At 38.0% G+C, this 21,709-nt stretch overlaps 1 protein-coding gene across 20 annotated transcripts in view; it reads left to right on the forward strand.

Annotated features, from left to right (window-relative positions):
* Window positions 1-3,286: 3,286 nt before the first annotated feature.
* mark3a (MAP/microtubule affinity-regulating kinase 3a) overlaps window positions 3,287-21,709 on the forward strand; it is a 59,377-nt gene continuing 40,954 nt past the window's right edge. For 10 of the 20 annotated variants that reach the window (XM_034235219.1, XM_034235224.1, XM_034235220.1 and 7 more), the window contains exons 1-3: window positions 8,010-8,163; window positions 10,752-10,934; window positions 12,361-12,414. In XM_034235219.1, coding sequence (XP_034091110.1) covers window positions 8,125-8,163; window positions 10,752-10,934; window positions 12,361-12,414 — 276 coding nt within the window. In that variant the 5' untranslated portion in view covers window positions 8,010-8,124. Of the gene's footprint in view, window positions 3,867-7,947; window positions 8,164-10,751; window positions 10,935-12,360; window positions 12,415-21,709 lie in introns of those variants that run through there. The other 10 variants (XM_034235240.1, XM_034235227.1, XM_034235228.1 and 7 more) reach the window with 3 other exon arrangements.

The raw sequence follows: 21,709 nt of genomic DNA on the forward strand, positions 1-21,709 counted from the left end.
GAGGCTGCGTTCAGGTGCCGTCGGAAATACACACACTGCCTTTATAACACAGTAAACCTCACAGTTTGAAAATGCTGGTCATTAAAAAATAGGTCGATAGGGAAACGTTATGATTGTGTTAAATATGTGACATATTGGATTTATACATAACAGTTAGCTTTTAATCCACTAGAGAAAATAAATGACGGAATACTAATTAAATATCAGTGGTGGATTGTACTCTCAAGTACTGTACTATATTGTCCTTTTTATGGCCCTACATTTATGACATACTTTAGTTACTTCAGATAATTAATACTAAATCAAATCAACTAATAAATGATTGTATGTAAGTACATTAAAACCCACGTTTACCTATTACTTTACATATATTTTGATGCTAATACTTTTGTTATACTTAAAAAATCAGGGGTTGTAATTGTATTTCAGTATTTCCATGTTATGCTACTTCAAGCTTCTACTCCACTACATCTTAGAATGAAATACTCTACATTTATTTGGCACTTGTAATTTGATATGATGCAGTTCCACAATATTTTACCTATAGTTTTATGCAAACTATCTAAAATTGAAGAACTACAATATTAAAATGCTATTATATGATGCATTAATTTCTAGCAAAAATACTATTCAATTATCCTTTGATACTTATAAAGGAGTCATTAATAATAACTTGAATTTTTGTTTCTTTATTTATATTTTTTAAGGGACAGTGCATAACAGAAAGTATGTGTGTATATACAATAACAACCACAGAATAATTAACAAACTACATACAACCACACAAGTCCATCAATGTGTGATAATACATAGAATCAGTATGATTACTGCAAGAAAAGCACCTTAATTTTTGTGCTGACCTTAGCCAAATCTTGAGGCTCGTATCAAACAATTCAAAGCTCCTGAGTCTGTTATATTTGTGGAAATGAAATTCCACAATACTTTGACTTTAGAAAGCAGAATGAACAAAGACTGATTTTCTGAACCCTTATGATCTTACTCACTGCGGGTATAGCAAGCAGGAAGGTGCGAGATTATAAATAGCATTAAACATGGGTCATGCTCTTGATTGAAATAAGAACTTTTTCAAATTGAGGAAAATAAATTGTTTTCAGGATTATTACAGTGATAATTCCTTGGCTTTTTATGGCTTTCAGGATTTGATTATAGAGTCAGCACACAGGCTTGTACAGTAAGCCCTGTTTGTGATGGAGGTTGCATTCATTAAACCTCCTGGTACAAAGAGCTTCTCCCACTGACAAACTTTGAAGTAAATTCTTAGCATTATGATGTTTTATGTAAGTATTTCCCATACAGTTAATACTAGATCCTGGTAAGTTATTCACAAAGCGTCTGAGCATCTAAAATAGCATCTAAGGTGAAACTGTTAGGAGTAGGAAGGAGACATTTTAAGAGGCTTAATAGTTTCTGAATTGAAGGAAAGATTGGCTAATTTCCTGGTTTATAGATGTGCATGCCAACGCAGACTGGTGGCGAGCAATTACAGAAATAGCTGAAAGCTGATTATTCCCCAGACGTTAATATCTGGCCTAAGTTTTCAAACATTAAAGAAAACGTTTTACTTTATTTATTAAAGTTTTGGAATACATTTAAAGGTCCCCTATTATACTGTTTTTCATCAATATATTATAGTTCTCAGATATATATACAAAACATGTCTCTGAAGTGTTTGGCTCGAAATACCAAACAGATTGTGCATTGTAGGATCCCATAAACCCCTCTGTTTCAGCCTTGTTTCAAAAGTGCTGATTCTCTGTCTGTTACTTTAGATGAAAATAAGGTGCCCCTCCCCACGCCGCTCTGAGAGATATTTGGTTAAAAAGAACACAATAGCGCTTTCACACCGGAGTACTTTTCCCAGGATAGTTCTTGAAATGTTGCGATCACACCAAAAAAATCCGGAATGTAGTTAATGAGAACCTTTTCACCCCGTTTTTAGTCCCTGCTAGAGAGCAGGTACTTTCATGGGAGAAAAAGGTTCCCATTTATGATTGGCTGGGCGGATTGCAAACCACGCCCCGTAAAACTCCCAAAAGGTTTTGTGAAGCCGCCATTTTATTATCCTCGCATTAGCATTATTAGCATTAGCATTAGCCCAGCGCACAAACGGAGAGAGACTAATTTATGGCAACACAAAAGAAAATATGGGAGTCTGCGTTTCAGTCGATTAACTCGGAAGGCTTCAGTAGCTTCTACTGAAGCCAGTCCCCAACTGGCTTCGGGTGGCAGTATACGCCGTGAAGTTGTTTGCGGCCTGCCAGTAAACCCAAAGCAGAAGAAGAAGTGACGTCAGCGGCTTCATTTGCCTAATCCTCCCCCAGGAATTTATTCCGGTGTGAACGCGATCTGCTCTTTAGTTCATCAGAACTACAGAGTTCTGATGAACTAAGTACTGGGAACTAAGTACTGGGAACTAAGTACTGGGAACTAAGTACTGGGAACTAAGTACTGGGAACTAAGTAGGCTACTGCAAAGTACCAAGTGATTGGCAAATGGTTACACAAGCCAACATTTCGTTATGAGATCATAAAGTGCCAAATTCTGATCAGCTCATTATCAGACAGGTTTTTATATGGATCAGGACAAACATTGAGCGAATCTTTTTTCCTGAAACTTTCAGAATCTCTTTACACAGAGGGGACACATGTTGATGTATAAAAGACATACATCCCCAAAAAGTGGATTTTGCATAATAAGTCCCCTTTAAGACCTTAACTTAACTAAACTTAACTAAGACCTAACCTAAGATGTTTTTATAATTTGGAATATATATTTTAGTTTATGTAAATAATCTGAATACTTATTTTCATTACTTCTTGACAAAGAAATTATATAAGAATGTACAAATAATCAGCTATATTGTTTTAATAAGGAAACATTTTCCCTAAGAAAAAAAAAGATAAAACAATTAAAAGTTTACAATAGTAGAGGAACTATTATAATGACACATAATTATATTAAAAATAAATAAATAATTTGTTTCAATTAAAATGTAATATTATAAAAAATGAATGTAAAATAAAAAATGTATATAAATAAAAAATATGATAATACAACAATAATAATAATAATAATAATAATAATTACAGTAAAAAGTACGTGTTTTTTTTATTATATATTTTTTCAGTTTTACAGAAAGTTCGAAGAATTGAGTGCTTGTTGGTTATATTTTGTGTGTAATATCTTCATAACACTCTGACGTCGGAGCCGGGGAGGGGTTCCTGAAGGCAGCCTAATCCAGCCCAGCCGCTGAGTAGCCATTTTGGTCCCACCTAAAACGGACAGAGCAGCTTCACTTTGGGCCGCCGGAGATGGAAGAAACCCGAGTCGACGGCGATTATTTCAGCCTCCAAAACCTTCTAAATCCCTCCGAGAAACATCGACTGGCGACACTCGACGCCATGTCTTCTTTTTAAGACAGTTTCGATAAAAAAAGGGGGAAAAGCCTGGGGTGTATTTTTTTTTTTTTTGAAGTGGCGACCGACAGTTTAGTTAGCTTCACTGACTCAAACACGCAAACGGACAGACGGACACTGATTTGAGTTTGTACGCGCCATGTAAATAAGATTATTATAGTGAGGGTTTATTTTTATTTTGTATTTGCAGTCCTATACAGTTTTAGGTGCTCGGCTCTACTAACACGTCCGGTTTGAAAAATTGTCACGATCCATGCTGAGACTGTTTCCCCCCGGAGAGAAGAGCTCAGCTGCAAAGCAAAGCAATAATCTTTCAGTTAGTTTTTTTGATTGGATTTTGTTTTTGGGACATTAAACGTTGCCTGTTGGAATATAAAGATGTCAACAAAAACTCCTCTGCCTACAGTCAACGAGAAGGTGACGGAAAGTGTGAGTATAAAGGGTTGTTTATTGTGTATTTATTGCTGTAAAATCTTATTTAAATGTTTCTATAAGGAGGTTGATTATGTTGCATTATTGACAGCGGTGGAAGAAGTGCTCATATGTTGTACTTCAGTAAAAGTAGAAATGCCAGTGTAGGAATCCTGCAATCAAAGTCAACTCAATTAAAAGTACAAAAGTATTAACATCAAAATATACTTAAAGTAAAAGTACTCATTATGCAAAATAATATATATTTTATGTTTTCATTATAATTATGGATGCATTAATGTGGGAATCAATGCTGGTAAAGGTGGAGCTATTTTTGGTTACTTTGTATGCTGCAGGGTAGCTTGTGAGTTATGAGTTGTGAACTAAAGTCTGATTTAAGTGTTGATTATATTGCATATAACTAATCCAAATCTGCAAAAGTAACTAAAGTAACTAAAGGTTAATAAATACATCTAGTGGAGTAAAAGCACATGATTTACCTCTAAATTGTAGTGGGGTAGAAGTACAAAGTAGCAACATTTAAATACTCAAGTAAAGTACAAGTACCTACAAATTGTACTTGAGTAAATGTACTTAGTTACTTTACACCACTGATTAGTGGACCACATGATAGCTAATTGTTTCACACTTTTCGTAAACAAGCATATCCTCTACGTAAAACACGCCCTTTAAATGTTACATAATGTTAAGATAGACACATATTCACATGTGATTCATATTTCTGTAATGGGTTTTAATGTAATAGTGGGTTATAATTGGCCTGAAGTTGAGATATTTAGGCCCAAACCTCGAACAAAACTACAGTACTTTGCCTGCTGGGTTCTGGCAGGCAACAGTAGTTTCTGTCCTAGCTTCCTATTGGCTCTGCCAGCTGTCACTTAAAGCTTTCAACCGCTCAGCTTCCTAATATGGGGCCCTCTAGTCCCGCCCCCTCCTGACCAACTGTCTGAAAGACGGCTGTCAAACTAGCGATAATATAGCTTCCGGTCCGGATTTTCAAAATTAAAGGGGACCTATCATGCAAAATGCACTTTTGTACGTCTTTTATACATGAATATGTGTCCCCGGTGTTCCAGGGAACTCACCAAGTGTCAGAAAACACAACCCTCTCTATTTTCCTCCGTACCCAAATCTCTAAAAAAAGGGGCTGCAACGGATCTGATACAGACTGATCCAGATTTGAACACTGTCCTGACGTCAGGACGGTGGTGCTACGGCTATTGGTCAATTCTCCACCTATCAGGGGAATGAGAGGTTGGGCCACCGCCGGCCATTGCTGCTCGAAAGCGCTGGAGACGCTGTAGTACATATGCCAGGCCTGTAAGTGGCGCTGTAGTCTGCCACAAAAGCAGCGAAGAAGACTTCCCTTGCATGGTTGCCCTTCTGTTTATTCTCCGCTGTGGCTCTTTTTCTCCCTCCCCGAGGCAAGCGTTTGCGCCTCCTGCTTTAAAACAAATGAGTAATGACTCTATATAATCATATGTAAGGGATAATGTGCAGCGACGTGGTCATTATGGGGAAAAGAACACCGACAGGCTGATCAGGAGCCCGACGTGAAGCGGAGGGATCTAGATCGGCATGAAGGTGTTATAAGGGATGTTTGCAGTGATTACAGATTTGAAAACATCGTTGCTTGCTTTAAAAGTAGCACCATTCATTATGTCAAACCTTGGAAAGTATCTAGATATCCCTGCCCTAATGCCAAAGTAACTGCCAACTCCCCTCTCCTGCAGGGGGGCGTGGTCAGCTGCAGCTCACAGAATCAGCCCCCTGCAAAAACAGGGCTGGAAAGAGCAAATGGAGCGAAATGAGGCGTGGCTAAAATGCAGGATCTGTTTGGTATTTTGAAAAAATATACTTTTATATAGGTATGGCCCTACAATATATGTTTCAAATATAGCATGATAGGTCCACTTTAAACTAATCTCAAATTTGTGATAAAGGTAAATAGCACTGTTGACTTAATGAAAACCATCTATGTTGTTTTAATCCTACAGAAATCAAAACAAGTATTTTTGTATCTTTCTTTACTGACAAATGTTTGTATGAAAAGGTGCAACAGATACACGTAAAAAACAAATATTAAACATTTGATTACATGGCGCTGTACTTTTTTATTTATTTAATAACTTGACCAGGAAAGTTGGCTTGGTATCTGACCATAACAATTAAATGGTTGATATGATACATAGCATGTCTCTAAAATATACCATTACAATAAACATTTATGTCAACATTAATCTGAAGAACACGATATAACCATGGATGTAGAATAGAGGGCCACAGTGACACGTCCTAAAACCCGAAAGTAAGCTTCTTCCGGTTCCCTCGACAAAAAAGCAACGCAATCTCTCCATAGGATTTTGGAAAATAGCTCGAAATAAGGTCTGTGGTTGACACACATTTAAGAGACGGATCACGTTTTGTTCAGTCAGATAATCTCCACTTGTCTACCCTACTTTTATCATTTTCGAATCATAAATCTAATCGATAGATTTATGATGATTGGCGCATGAAGACAAAATGGCCCAACTTTTGAGAGAGCGAAACGTCACGAAAGTATTCATATAATCCGTTGTTATTGTGCATCCATGGGTAAAGGTAAAAGTCATGTATTACTGAACACGTCACATGAACGTGCCGGTAATTCAATTAATAAAATGTGTTAAGGGCTCTGATTTTTGTGCATACATACAATTTAAGCTTTAAGAAGTCAGAAAATGGTGGTAAATGTCCCACTTCAAGTTTCTATGATCCAAGATAATATTCTTATTCTCAGTGATGGTTTAGAAACTTCAGACATTTCATTGACAGGCAAAGAAAAGCAACAAGTCTTTACTTTGGAGATGCTGAAAGCAGCAACGGTTTGAACTTGAAAAATACCCTCCAAGGACTATTTTGCTGTTAATACTCTTATTCTTTGAATGCTGTATAGAACATTTACTCATTAAACATGAATGGAGAAATGAGAGCTATTGCACATACACTTGTAAACTGTATATGTACTTCATCTCAAATATAATTGAATACATCTGTAGCTGCTTTGTACTTTCTCCTAATCCGTACTTAATCTTTGTGACAGTATCTTTCTGTTTGGCATGAATTCAGCTGGTTTTGATAAATTAATATTCCACTTATCTCCATCTTGTTGTATCCTTTTCTAAACATTCCTGTTATCACGTAACGGATACATGTGATATTATCAGGATCTCATGACTCATCACGGTAGCTGCAGATACCACTTATCCTTCACAAACAAAAGCACTGTGGGCGATAAGATGTGGGGAACCTTTATTGATCCCTGTCGGGGGAAATTAGGCCACTTCAGTAGCTGCAGATGTGAAGGAACAGTAGCCAGAGAAAGAGGACGGAGATCCAGCAGAAGCAATGATTTAAAACTGAAGAAATTACACAGAATTGATTAGTCGATCAACAGAAAATGTATTGGTTAGTTATGTCTATTGTTGTTATTCATCATTTATTACAACATTACATTTATTACACACGATTTGTTTGTGTTTAAGACATTTGCGTAAATCACCTTCTATGTCATCGAGTCTATGATGTTGCGATAGTCATTCTTCAGTGTTTCATAATGCTTTTTACATATATATTTTCTCATATTGAAATAGTTTTAATAGATAATGAACGTTTAAAAACAGCTTACGATAAATCGAGTGATAGAAAAGTAATTGTCAACTTTTTTCAAACTTATTTAGTCGATTTTCGAGCAGATCAAGTGATTCAAGCTAATCCCAAAGGAGCCCTTTTTTGGGTCATATATTATTGTAAATGAATAATTGATGGATATTAGACTTTTGGTCGAGCAAAACTGGACATTTGAAGACATTCAGGTTCTCTATTAAGTTTCTTATGGCCATTCTTTGACTATTTTGATGTTTCGTAGACTAAGAAATTATCAAAAAATTGAACAAATCATAAACAGATTATTCCGTAATGAAAATAATCTGTAGTTGCAGGCCTATTGTTAACATACTTTGCCGGACTAGCGGCATAACACTCTTCCAAAAGTAAACTGTACGTCCCAACACTGTTGCAGCAGCTAACTGAATGCTTTTATTCTGAAAGGACAATGTCCTGGTTTCCGGTTTCGATGTGTCTGCCTGTAAGCAGGCGTGACTGGGATCACTTTGTCTCCCTCTCTTGTGTCTCTGTGGTTATCTGGGCTCTAAGTTGGGGAAAATCTGGTGTAGTGGGATCTGTATGGGCATCGACAGTGTTTTCCTCTTCAAACATGACGGGCTCGCATGCAGCCAGGAGACACCGCAGCCTTGTGAGTAACCAGCAAAAAGATCAAATTAAACTGGGACATAATTCTTGTTTACTTACAGGAAGTTGTTAACCAAAAAAGGGTGTTTTTATTGGGTTTTAACTTAAGATATATCTGTGTCCTTTCCCTGTTGGAAGGCACAGTTTAAAGTATCCTGCAGCCTTTTTCTTTGTGGCGTGTCTGTGGTATTCAACAGTGACCTTATCCTATTTTTATCTCCCCTGCTATCACTGTAGAAGGCCTAAAATATTCCTTTAGTCACTTAAAGTGTGTGTGCTGCTCAGCAAGATAGTTTCAAGTGACCTTATACTGGTTTACGGCATTTAAAATCTTCTGAGGTATCTGTAAAATATATTTTTTGGAGGATTTTAAGTTTATTTGGACCATATCTAGCTTAAAAGTGCCTTTTTGTATTTACTTTCGTGTCTATAAAGATGACTTATTCTAGCTGTCTTATCCTCACAGTTACTTTTGTGAAGTTTTTTTGGATATATTCGTTTGTTGGGCATCATGTTTGCCCTCTGCTCTGGCTTTATATAAGCTTCTAGGTTTACATAAACTTGTTATTCAGTTCCTCACTTAGATCGTTGGGCTTTTAATTGTCTGCCGGGTGAATGGAGTTGGTTAGGCTGGGGATGGGCAGAGGGCATGTGCTGTTAATGAGGCATCGCTCAGTCGATACTGAGGCCGCACCGAGTTTCTATCACATTCGTATTGGGACACAGAGGGGGTGCTTCTTTGTTTTAACATGGCACCTAACAAATAAATCAATCCCTACATTGGTGGTTCCGTCAGAGTTAAAACAACACACTTTTTTCCCGCACGAAACTTAGTCTTTGGTTAAAGCATGAAGTTTGTTAAGTTTCCTGAGGAGTTTTGAATTTCAATTTACCACAAAAAAATATTCCTTTTATACCTTTTTGCAGCCTCAAACAATATTACATAAACAGACAGATATTCAGGATCCTTAAAGGTTTGCCAAATGCTTAATGTTAAACGTGATGTCTTTATTAAGCTTGGTAATATGCTTGAATTTGAACCTACTACATAAGAAACATAGTGTGGTGATTTACCTACACAATAACTAAGATCAAAAGTCTTCATTTCCTCATTAAAGCTTCTCACACCAGACCAGCAAAACCCAGAGCTAGTTTAGCATTCAAATAAACATGAATGAAACTTCTCAAAGTGAATATGAAGAGATGTGATGATCACAACATGTTCTAGATATTAAGGAAGATACAAATGGTTCACCCAGTCATGCTCTAGCTAAACTGATAAAGAGGCGAGATGCATCAAGATCTCTGCTGAACAGTTTTCTTCAACTGGAAACAGTATTTTGTTTCCTGTTTCTGCACCAGACGGCAGCGACTGTATGGATTGACTCATTTACATTTTCATAAGCATTGTTTTTATCTGTGTGTTTATGCTCAAATAGTCCTCTTGTTTGTCTGTAACTATTAACCAGATAATGTTGAATATAGACAACATTTTAAAAACAGTATAATTGTACAGAATGTGATACAAATAGACCACAATGTATGAAAGAAATACACAGTTTGTTTGTTGTGCCTTCTGTTGCTAACCTATGAGGCAAAATGTCTGAAACAAGTAGAAATCTGTCCTCTGAGATAAAGATTTCTGGTCCTAAACAAAGTCACATTTATCTTATTTAGTCGTCCGTTTCTGGTGCGTGAACGTGACCTTTATTTAAATGTGGAGCCGGTGACTGGACAAGTCTTTTCAGTGTGTTCTCTGTGGGAAAATGTAAGCAGCTTTCAATTGCCAGAAGCAGCAGAAAATGATCCTAAATTGATCGTCTGTTTCTGTTCATTATGATTTAAGTTCGTATAAATGTTGTGAGTGTAACTTGACTTTTTCTTCAGCAGTCTGCACGTCTAATGATTTATTTAAGAGCTGAAATAAATAGTTTATAGAGAAAATGAATCTGCAACAGTTTTGATAAAAGCCACATTGTCCTTTTTCTTTCAAGAAAATCTGCGTTAAGCCTCTTACATGTGAGGGTGTTGTACTATTGAACTGTTGTTTTGACAAAACAAGCTAGGGCCACTTGTGATGAATGCTTTTCACTATTTTCTTTTCATGGACCAAATTATGAATCAGTTAATCGGATTTTATCGTCAAGCAAAGGCAAGTTTATTTATGTAGCACATTTTCAAATACCAAGGCAGTCAGAGTGCACATAATTAATAACAAATTGGAAAATTGCTTAACAAATTAATAAATGCAAATTACAAGTTGAGAAAATAAACAGTTTTTAACCTGGATTTAAATATGTTAAATCCTCTGAAAGTGTATTCTAATTTAATGTAATGCTGGCTCTAATTAATATCTGGTATATAAAATGGTGAAATTGCCTGTAAAACACTCATTTTTCAGCCATCTGTGGCTCGTGGAAGAAAATCTCTCCTCTTCTGGGAGCAGGACTATAAATATCGGTTTATTTCCTGCAGAGCCTAAGAGGACGCGTCACACCGGGTCAACATGAGTCACTGAGATGTTTCACACCGTGTTCGATTCAATAACCAGCACCGTCTCTAAAATAAAGTGTCTCTCTTTTCCCCCCGCAGCACACGTCTCACAGTAATGGCCGCCAGGAGAACAGCACTCGCTCGGCCCGGAGCGGTGTTCGAACCCGCAGCTCCGAGGAGCCGCAGCAGCCGCACGTCGGCAACTACCGGCTGCTCAAAACCATCGGCAAGGGCAACTTCGCCAAGGTCAAACTGGCCCGACACATCCTCACCGGCAGAGAGGTGAGACAGACACTGCTTATTTTAAAGGTCACCTATCATGCAAAATCCACTTTTTCCTGTCTTTCTACAACATGTGTCCCCTCTGTGGAAAGACATTCTGAAAGTGTCAGGAAAACATATTCTCTCTCTTTTTGTCCTGATCCATTTATATAAAAACCTGTCTGAAAATGTAGCAACTGTTAAAAACAATCTAATTCCCCTTGCGCAACATTTCTTTCTGATTTAGATAAACAAATATCACTGAAGAAAAGTAGTCTTGTCGTATTATTAACATAGTAAATATCTTTCAAGTGTACACAGATTCGAAATGAGACCGTGTAATCTTCCCATTACAATACTTGTTGGGTGAAAGAATACAAAATGTTTAAATAAAGCTAATAAGAAAATGGTAAGATTGAAATGTCCTGCTACTGAGTTTTGCTTATCCTTAGCAACTCATGTATTTATATTTGATCTAGTGATCATTTAGATATTGTAATAAGTAAACTAGTAGAATAGTTGAAGTTAACTTATAGTTTTGGTTTCAAACTAAGTTATTTGCTCCTTATTACATGGCTTAGTTGAATACTCGATTCTGATTGGTCAATTCAGAACATGTGACACGTTTTTAATCCAGAACAGACAGAGCGCTGTCAAGGATTTATTGATCGTTGTTAAGGACGCTCTCATCTGCAGAAAGAAGTTCGGTCGATTTAACTGTATACAGTTTGGCCGAAAAGCAAACTGCATGCTTCGCGTCGTCGGGCTCCTGCTCTGCCTGTCGGGTGTTCTTTTCCCCATAATGACCGCCTCGCTGCACATTATCCCTTACTTATTCTTTCAACTGAAAAATGTTATTCTAGTGTCAGAATGTGCCCAACATATCTGGCTTTTTAAAAAAACGTGTAAATCTGGGGCTAAAGACTCTGTCATAATCTGCCGTTACGTTCAATTCCCCCGTTGGAGTTAATACCGCGTCCGGCTGCTGGTGTCCTAAAGGTCAAAGTGTTAAAACCCCACGTGACACAGAAACAGGAAATGACTCTCGGCTTGGCGTCTCTGCTCTAAAGCGTCTCTGCTGTAACTCTCGTTGGCAGTAATGGATGTTTTTCAGGGAGAGCCACTGAGCATTTGGATTTGTTCATAATTGATGAAGAGAAAGAGCAAGCTTCTTCCTAAAGCTGCGTACGACATTTGAAAGAAACGAGGTCGTGTTTCCCTCCATCCCCTCCTCATGCTGTTGTTATATATTTACTTCATAAAGGAGGAAGTTGAAACCGTGTTATTGCTCGTTCAGATTGACTTTTCGGTATAAATGATAAGATAACTTCACTTTCCTTTCCTGTGTGGTTGTCTTTTAGATTTTTTAGATTCTGTTTCCTCTTTTTCACACTTCTCCTCTGCTGTTACATCCTGTTAACTCTCAATTCTGCTGTTTATTCCACAGGTGGCAATTAAGATTATAGACAAGACGCAGCTGAACCCGAACAGCCTTCAGAAGGTAATGTACCGCCCTTCCTTCTTCCCTCTTCTTCGCTCTGCTACTACTCTCACGCTGTGGCAGAATTTATTTATTAATTCATGAAGCACAACAGATTGAGTATTAATTGTGTAAATGGGAAGCAGGGCATGCTGGGACTTCTTCTCCATAGAGTTAAGTGCTTTTGATTATTTAGGTGTAGTGTTGCACGGTGTATCGATACTTGAAAGGTACCGCGATACCCTGCCGTTAAAAACGGTACGATTCCTCCGTTTCATTAGTATCGGTACTTTAAGAATGACGGGGAAAAGTACTCCGGTGAGAAAGCGCCGTTTTAATAAGAGCCGTGTGTGTTCAGCGCTCTGCTTCCACTCCCTGCACTGCAGCCGTGCCTGCACCCTCCCCTCTCAAGCACGCTCTAAGTCCCTCCCCTCTCTCGTGCACGCGGCCACGCGCTAGCTGCCAGAGCATGTGAGAAAACGAGAAGCATGGCTGCAAGTGGGAGTGCAACTGCCGCTGCGCCTCGGCTTGTTGACAAAAAAGACGCCAGAAGCGAAATTTGTAAGTATTTGAGCGATATCTCTGACAGTGAGGGCAAGCCTACGGACACCACGAGGCCTGTCTGTGAGAAATGTATTAATTTGATTTAATACGAATTCTTGTCATTTATTTTATTTATTGTTCTCATTGTTTAAAAGTTTGTTATGGTTCTGGTGTGAAATAAAGCACAATAATTACATTTAAGACTGTTTCCCTTTGAATAAGTAAAGTAACTAAAGTTATTGAGGTAAATATATTGGACGGGGAAAAAAGGACACGATTTCCCTCTGAGAGTTAGCGGAGTAGAAGTATCAAATCGCATAAAATGGTAAAAAAAAAGTACCTCAGAATTGTATTATGTACTTTTATTAATGTACTGACTTAATTCCACCACTGGTATCTCTTGGCGTTTCATATTGTCAGTTGAGCCAATATTGAAGAAAAGCAGTCAATTCAATATTTTCTACACTTGTTCATGCTTCAGGGGGTCCGCGGGGTCTTAAAAAGTATTACAAGTTGATAAATCAATTTAGCGAAAATTAAGACTATTAAAAAGTATTAAAGGGCATTTTCCAAGGTATTACATTTAGTAGCTTGTTTTCAATAAGTATATGAATGGTCCAAAGAGGTTGTATTCTACAGTGTGCCTGAATGTAATCATTGCGTAGGTGTGTAGTGTGATTCTGTGTAGTTTATTTATGGCATCCCGTTGGGTTTGACGTCATCTGAACAGGACATCGCACGCTCACTGCTCGATAGCGCGCGAAGGTCTGTTTACGCCGGTTGTTAAACAACATCGTTATGGGGAAATGCAAGTCTGCGTCCAAATGGTTGGAAGATAAGCAGGAAGGACAATCAATACTGTGTATAGTCAATGTGAGGTAAAGTGTGTCGCCAAGGTAACCGGTTAGAACTCCAAGTGGCGATGAGGTCTTAAAATGTATGGAAAGGGTCTTAGAAAAGACTCAGGATTCCTGCATATACCCTGTGCATCCTTTTTCCAACCCATGCTTCTTGGGTAGTCATGCTCCTGGGAGTGACAGCTCTGTTTTCCAAATCAGGAAGGGGTTTGCTTTTAAAATGCAAATTTAAAGCGCCTGAGCGCGAATGCTTCTTTTCTGCTTCCCAGTGAAACTCTTCTCCCTTTACCGTGTGAAGTCTGTGAGCTGAGGACAAGCCGCCCCTAAATCTGTTTCTCTTATTCTGTGTACGCTCATTCATCTCGTTTTCCTTTATTATTCCCGCAGAGGGGAAATATACAGCAAAAGTGACAAAAAGAAAACAATAATAAAGTAGCTAACATGTTAAATATGGAGTTAATGAACTCCATCCATCCATCTTCTCCCGCTTATCCGTGGTCGGGTCGCGGGGGTAGCAGTTCCAGCAGAGAGCCCCAAACTTTCTTTTCCCTGGCGACATCAACCAGCTCTGACTGGGGGATCCCAAGGCGCTCCCAGGCCATCGAAGAGATATAATCCCTCCACCTGGTCCTAGGTCTACCCCGAGTTAATGAACTCAATAAAATAAATAAATACGGACAAATTGAGTAACAGCATTTCAATTGTTAAGTTAACATATTAAGGTTTGAGAAATGGTTCTGGTTATAATTAGCATAACAGATGAATGTAGTTGTGTCATTCTGTACATCTTGGCCCCGTCTCTCGATCTGGAAGTGGTTTTCGGGGAAAGATATCGACTCTTTCTCTTCAGACAGGGGAGAGTCGACGGGGAGGAGTGTGTCTTTGAAGCGGTGATGATGTTTTTGATGCTTGTTGATGTTCAGCCGCCGCCCGTCGCTCGCCCCCTCTCTCCCTCGTCCCCCTCTCAGCGATCGACTAGTGGTTTTCCATCCGTTTTTCCAAAAGCTCCATTGATTGTGTTCTTTGTATCTCGGAGGCCCGTTGGCGTTAGCTGTGACACGACGCTGACAGAAAAACACTGAGTCATGGCGGCGCTGAAACACACAAAGCGCCAGGCCTTTGTCTGCAGCCCTTGTTGTTTTTTAGGTTCCTGCTTTGTCACAAAACTTTTAGGAATTTGTCAGGTTATTTTTCCCGGCTGCCCAACAGGGAGTTAGATTTCTTCTGATGTTTATTTTAAGGAACGGGAACACACTTCAAAAAGATAATTTTCTTTTGTGCTTTTACAGGATTGACACTTTAAATGCTACTATTCCTGTCGCACGTTTCTATTCATAGGCTCGTTTGATCTCTTGTCGATGATTTGGATATTCAGAGTTAAATGTAATCCTTACATGGATAAGAATTGTGGATTATTTTAAACATATGAACATTAATAGGAGTGCCTAATCTACCAGGGTCGTCTGTTTTTAAAGGAATATTGTGTTTTTACTATTGCACCACATGTGTATTAACTTGCTTCAGCTATTATAAATACATTTTTATTTGTATAGCACCCTTTGAACCATCTTAACAATGTGTTAAACAACAGTAAAATTCAACATAATCCATTAAACCTTTTGTTATGTCCGAAAAAAATAACATAAAAGTAACAATAAGAATACAACTAGGAGAAAAAAAGGACCCCATCAAAAGCTCTTGCAACTCCCATTTGAGAAACATAATAAAAGTAAAGCATTGAATACTTTAGGAAATCCCTATTATTTAAAAAAAAAAATGAAACATTATACTTGTATACGAGACACGGCAGGCAAAAACATCGTTTTTCAAGTACTGGTCAATTTTGAGATTTTGTGCTATTTTGATTCCATAACATTTTTTCTTTCAGGCTTTTGGAAGGAAAACGTACAAAATACACATTTAAGTGTTTATTTTACTATAGTTTGTCTATTTGCGTCTGTAGATTTCTCCTAAATTCACCAAAAGTTAGCATTCTAACGTAACATAAAGTACCGCGACCGCTGTGTGCACCATGTCAATAGAGGTATCGTTGGAAAGCTGTGTCTCTCCTGCACAATCTCATCGGATCCAAATATGGTCATTTCCTTTGTATCAGCAACCAATTGTGAAAGCACAAAGGGGTCTTAAACCAAGAAACGAAATCTCATTGGCTGGTGTCAATTTCTAACGTGATTCGTTCAGATGTGTCACGTGGTGTGCTAAAACACTTCCTGGTTAGCTTTCCGCTAGAAATTGAAATCTCAAAATGCCAAAAGAACGGCGAAAAAAACGTTCACAGAGAAGACGACAACAATTGTCACTTGCACGAAGCAAGGTTATACAAAAAAAAATGACCCTGAACATGAAATACCTTCACGGAGTGCGTCGATGCGCAAGCTGTCATCCAAAGAACAGGAGGGTTTAGCTAGCGCCTCACTGCAATCTTTAAAGGTCGTTTTCTCAAAATGAGTTTTTTCTCCTACTCTGAGTTCAAAATGTCAACTTCAGTAGCACGTACATTCACCAAACCTTCCAGTTATATTCCTATCAATATTATGAAGGCTTTTACAGAAGGGTTTGTTCATATATAATTCATAGCCTGAATTATACAACATTGTATACCTAAAAACATGGCGAAAATGGATATTTTAGGGCTGTTGACAGTATTTTCTGATTTATGGAATGATAAAAAGAGATATCCAATATCCCTTCTGTAAAAGCCTTAGATACTAATATGACTACAAAATGAAACAAGAATTTTGAATCTGGCTATATCCAAAGTTCAGATTTCAATTCCTGAAATGTGTTAAAAAGTGTGCATATTTAATGAGATAATGGCTAATTTGCATATTTAAACATGCTATTTCAGAAAACTTGTAATACAAAAGACAATTGCCTTATTGTAAGTAATTAACTGGAGAAATGTCTAGCTGATACCTTTAAGTTAAAAAAATTACCCTATTCACCTGGGGTGTCTCGCCTTAAGTATGAAACAATTTGATGGGATCTGAGAGACGTAGATATACTGGGGATATCATATGTTTCATTTTGGTCTTTTAGTGGGATGTGTTGCAAAATGGCAGCATGATCCTTTAAAAGACGTTCTCTTTTGTTATTTTAAGAGTTGACTGAACGTCACCAGGGAAATGAAATGTTGCGTTCAGGTGAGGTTTTAGGGATTTATTTTGCTCTCCTGCGAGCTGTAACGGCTAACCTGCCTCAGACCTAACCTCTTATGCAACTGCAAGAATTGGCGAGAGGCTGAGAGCGGGGGATATCGTCTCTGAAGAGCAAATGTTTATTTTCAGACTCGATCTTAATAGTTCAGAGGAGCTGAGTCGGCACTCACTTCCGTCACAAGCAAACTCTTCTTCTGCTTCTTGTTTTTTTAACTCTTCTTCTGCTAAAATCTTATATTCTTTAATCGTCTTTTTCTGTTTCTAAAATCTTCTTAATCTTTATCTCCTTCAACTAAAATCATCTTTTAAAACATTTTTCTTCTGAAATCTACTGAAGTGTTAGCTTTAAAATGTCCAATATTATCCAGAACGGCCATTTTCAGAATACCTTTTTAATAATATGATTATTATTAAATCATTATCGAAGCATTCATGACTTTAATGCTGACTATCTTAACACACAGTAAAGTGCCGTCATTTATTTGATTAATAATCTGAATCTGTAAAATACCTGAAGCCATGATTTTATTTAGTGGTGTTAAAAGTATTTTCTTCTCGCTGAAGGTCTTGTTGTCCTCCAGGTCAAAGGTCATGGAGGGAGTGTGGCACTTGAAGTCTTGATTTAAATGTGAACAACCTCCGCTCGCTGCGCTGAGGGTTTCATTAAGTGGTTATAAAAGCCTTGGACGTCATTTAGAGCAGCGTTTCTCCACCCGTAGGCAGGGACTCTGCAGTGCGTCATCAACATTATTAATATAACCGGAAGAAGGAAACTTGAGAAGCTTTTCTTCACTCTGTCTCTACAATAACAGCTTTTATTGTGGGAGAAAGTCATTTGGCAGTCTCTCAGCCTCTGACATTTAATAATTAGGGTATGGTATTGAAGCCCTTTTTGAATACTAGGTTATCAAACTGACTGTTACTAATTATTTTCATCAAATTCTTAGTCTTCTTTGCTTGTAATATTCTGATTTAGTTGATCTCTTGAATGGTTCCCGTTTGTGTACATTATGGGGCTGCAACTAAAATCATATTTTCATTATTGACGTATAATGAAGCCATTTCATTGAATCGTTTATTTGCACAGGGACACAATGCACATTAATGAACACTTAAGACAAATAATGCTTCAACTGTAAATATGCCGGATTTGAGCTAATTTCCATCCGTAGTCCCTCACATACAACATATAAGAACATGACATTTATAAAGATAGCAAAAATAAATACATGATATGCAGAAAGAGCAAGAGCAGCATATACAAGTATTAACCACATGGCAGTACAATGTAGCAGCTACGATATATAAAGTGCAAGAGAAGATACAAGAGCTACCTAAAGTGCAGGAGGAGATACCCCTGTGTTAAAGTGCATTTAGCGGTGATTGCACGTCTGTTTTGTTTCTCAACCATTCTTTGAGTTGACCTTTAAAACTATTGAGTGTGGGACAATCCCGTATCTCAGTTGGGAGGCTATTCCACAACGAGCTGCCTTTAATGGAGAGGACATTTTGTCCAAAAGTGGTCCGTCTACGGTGGACCACAGTCTCCTCTGGTTTCTGACCTACTGCTTTTCATTATTTAGCTCATAGAAAGGTAAGGAAACAGCAGAAAGGGTCAAGTTCATGACAACCTCTAATCTTCTGCTTGTTTTGTGTCAAAAACGTGAATATATCTGGTTTTAAATACATGTTATTAACAACCATACATGACAGAACAGGAGAACATCCTGAAATAAGAGAGGATCTAAGATTTGACTTGTATTTACCTAAATGTTAAATAGAGTGACAGTTGTTGGAGGTCAGTCGACCGTTTGAACTCAAGAAATGCACAGACAATATTGAGCTCTGATAAATATTTGTATATATATTTGTAAATGTGTGACGGGGCATGGGTTGTACAAAAACGTTTCAGATTGGGAAAAATAAATAATTGTTTTGAAGTCGCCATGGAAAGAATTGGCATCTAAATCAAACTAGTTGTTTTAACTAATCCACCAACTCATTTTTGCCCAACCCCAGACTCCCAAACCCCACAAGCCATTCTTCAAATTATACACTATTTTTTACTTTAGTTGGTTTTACTGCTTCAGGCCAATCAGAAGCATTCAAATGAAGCACTCTCCCTTTACATTTTGAACGAACTGCAACTACAATAGAGAAACTTTGACGAGGGTTAACAAATGGACACTGCTTCATATTAGAAATTCCACAAAAGTGAAGAAAGGTATGGACCCACTGCACTAAACAAGCCTGGAGAGAGAAAGATTCAGAATCTCATAACGTGGATCTGTAGTTTGTCGTTCGTTTGAAGTCTGCGGGCGATCACAAGGAGGCATCTCTTCATTTCTGACCTCGTAACTTCAAACATCTGAGATAAACCAGTGTTCTGTAACTTGCAGAAGTTAATTTAAACCACATTGTTTATTCCCTCAGGTGTGTCTCTCCAGATGGGAACAATTGCATTTTTGTACTTGTAAGGGAACATATAACTGCAAAGAGAAGCACGTCTAAGAGAGAACTGCAGTCTGGGTGTTTTTATATCTCTGAAATAAATAATGGGGGGTCAATTATCTCAAAGGATGCACAGACATCCTTCTTTCTAAGCCGATGTTCCTATAATCCGATTTTGTTGTGATTCACCTCAAAGTTGACCAGAAACATGCAGTCCATGCTCTGATGGTGAGCCCACGGGATTTTGGTTTACGAGCCTCAGATCACTCATAATTGAACCCTTAAACAGGATGATGCAGTTTTTTTCTCGTGGGGATGGACAATGTGAGATGATGACACCCTCAAAGTGTGTGTCATTTGCCCTTATGGTGCTTTGCATAGATCACACGGCAGATTGTGTAAACGTCGTTGCATCACTGCGGCGGTATGACTGGATCTCCAGCAGGTTTACGTCCTCGACCTCCCTGTTGTATTCTGCCGGGAGTCATCGGTGTGTGTTTTCCCACTAATTCTGTTTACTGCACAACATACCTGACGAAGTATTTCCATCTACTGGTCTTTTTATTGTTTATTTACCCAGATGTCAAATGAACTGTATCTGCTCTGCAGCACAGTACGCACTTTAAGTAATCGAGTGGCTGCCATTTTTCCATTGGCAACGAATATGGACGTAAAAGGTTCTTTGAGGGCTTAGTAATTGTTTAATGTTGTGTAATCTTTAATGACATTTTGATCGTCTGTCGTCACTTTTTATGACTTCATTCAACATTTTTTAAATAGACTTCTTCAATGTTTTGTTTATAGAAATGATATTTACAGACAGAGGGTGAAAAGAGGAGCTTTAGTATAGGCAGTATAAGAAAAATAAAGAGCTTTTTGAACATTAAAGCATGGAAACATGTCGCAGTCGAGGCACATAGTATAAACCTGTAATTTGCCCAAAAGTATTGTGATAAATGATTGATATCTTATAGTCCAGCCCAAGTTCAGAGCACCTTTTCTCTCTAGTACTCATTCCTCTTTATTCTGTCATATTTATAAAAATAAAAAAACCGCTCCGATATTTCCCTCTGTGCTTTAAGAGCGCTCAGGAGAGAGTCCTCAGTTTAACGGCAGTCATAGCGGAGTAATGACAGTGAGGAGACCTTGGGCTCTTCTTCCCCTCCTCTTCGTCCTGGCATGGTTTGTTAACATTTCTTCCAAACCGGTCGCCTCAGTCCCGAAGGCCTCGCTGTTTGCTGAAGCTCATAATTAACCCTTCAGTTGTCTCTGAAATGAGATGTATTATCTCTGTACATCCCACAGCCGGCGTTCACTGCAGGATCTGGGTGTTCAAATTACTATCATACCATTTGAAGTCATACTTATTATCTTTTACAATTGTTTTATTTTCAAGCTGCTCTCTAGACAGAAACAGAATGGGGGGGAAAACCACATTTCACTATTAGTAGAAATAGAAAGACAGAATCATAAAAGTTTTAATGATCTCATAAATATAAAATATTCATGTCTTAACTTTCTTTGTTGTCAGACCATCAGTTAAAAAAACATAATCGAAGTATACAGTGATAGGAAACAAAGAAAAGCAAGCAAATCTTACAGGGGGTATTTGATGTTTCTACATCAGAAGTGATTTTGAGTTTGACATTTGCTATTAAACAACAAATACTTTCATTCAACTTATTATTCTAGCACAAATGGAGCTACAAGATCAGCATATGTCCAAGGATAACAGTTTTTATTTTGAAAAAACATGCAAGGACAAGTTTTGTGAACCCATTTTGCCTTTACTGAGTGATTTGACTACAATTCCTAGAAGGCTATAAACCATCAACACATAATAGGTTTAACATTTTGCCTTTCAACATCTTTTGTGGGCATTTTTGGCTCTTATTTTGATCGAGGACTGTAGAGAGGTGACAGGAAATGAGACAATAGAAGGGATGAAATACAGTAAAGTACTCCTGCTAGACTTTAAGGCAGCTTTCAGACTTACTCCCCTCATTCTTTAAATACAGCAGGGATGACAAACCGGTAAAAAGGTTGAACCCTGCTCAGCTTTTGAGTCATGTTGAGGTGCTGCAATCTCACATTCCTGCAGGATTACTTTGTAACATGAACAATACATTTCTGCAGTTTCCTTTACGTTCTTTACAACTCAAGACACAATCGTTGTTGCCTTTGTGACCTTTCCATAGCAGGAAAACTTCCTTACAGTAGAAGGGTGGTGTGTCATGTGACTTTACCTGTTAACACCATTTTGTACTAACCCTTAATGGTTGAAAC

Source organism: Gymnodraco acuticeps, unplaced genomic scaffold (assembly GCF_902827175.1).
Source record: "Gymnodraco acuticeps unplaced genomic scaffold, fGymAcu1.1, whole genome shotgun sequence".
Classification (NCBI taxonomy): Eukaryota; Metazoa; Chordata; class Actinopteri; order Perciformes; family Bathydraconidae; genus Gymnodraco; species Gymnodraco acuticeps.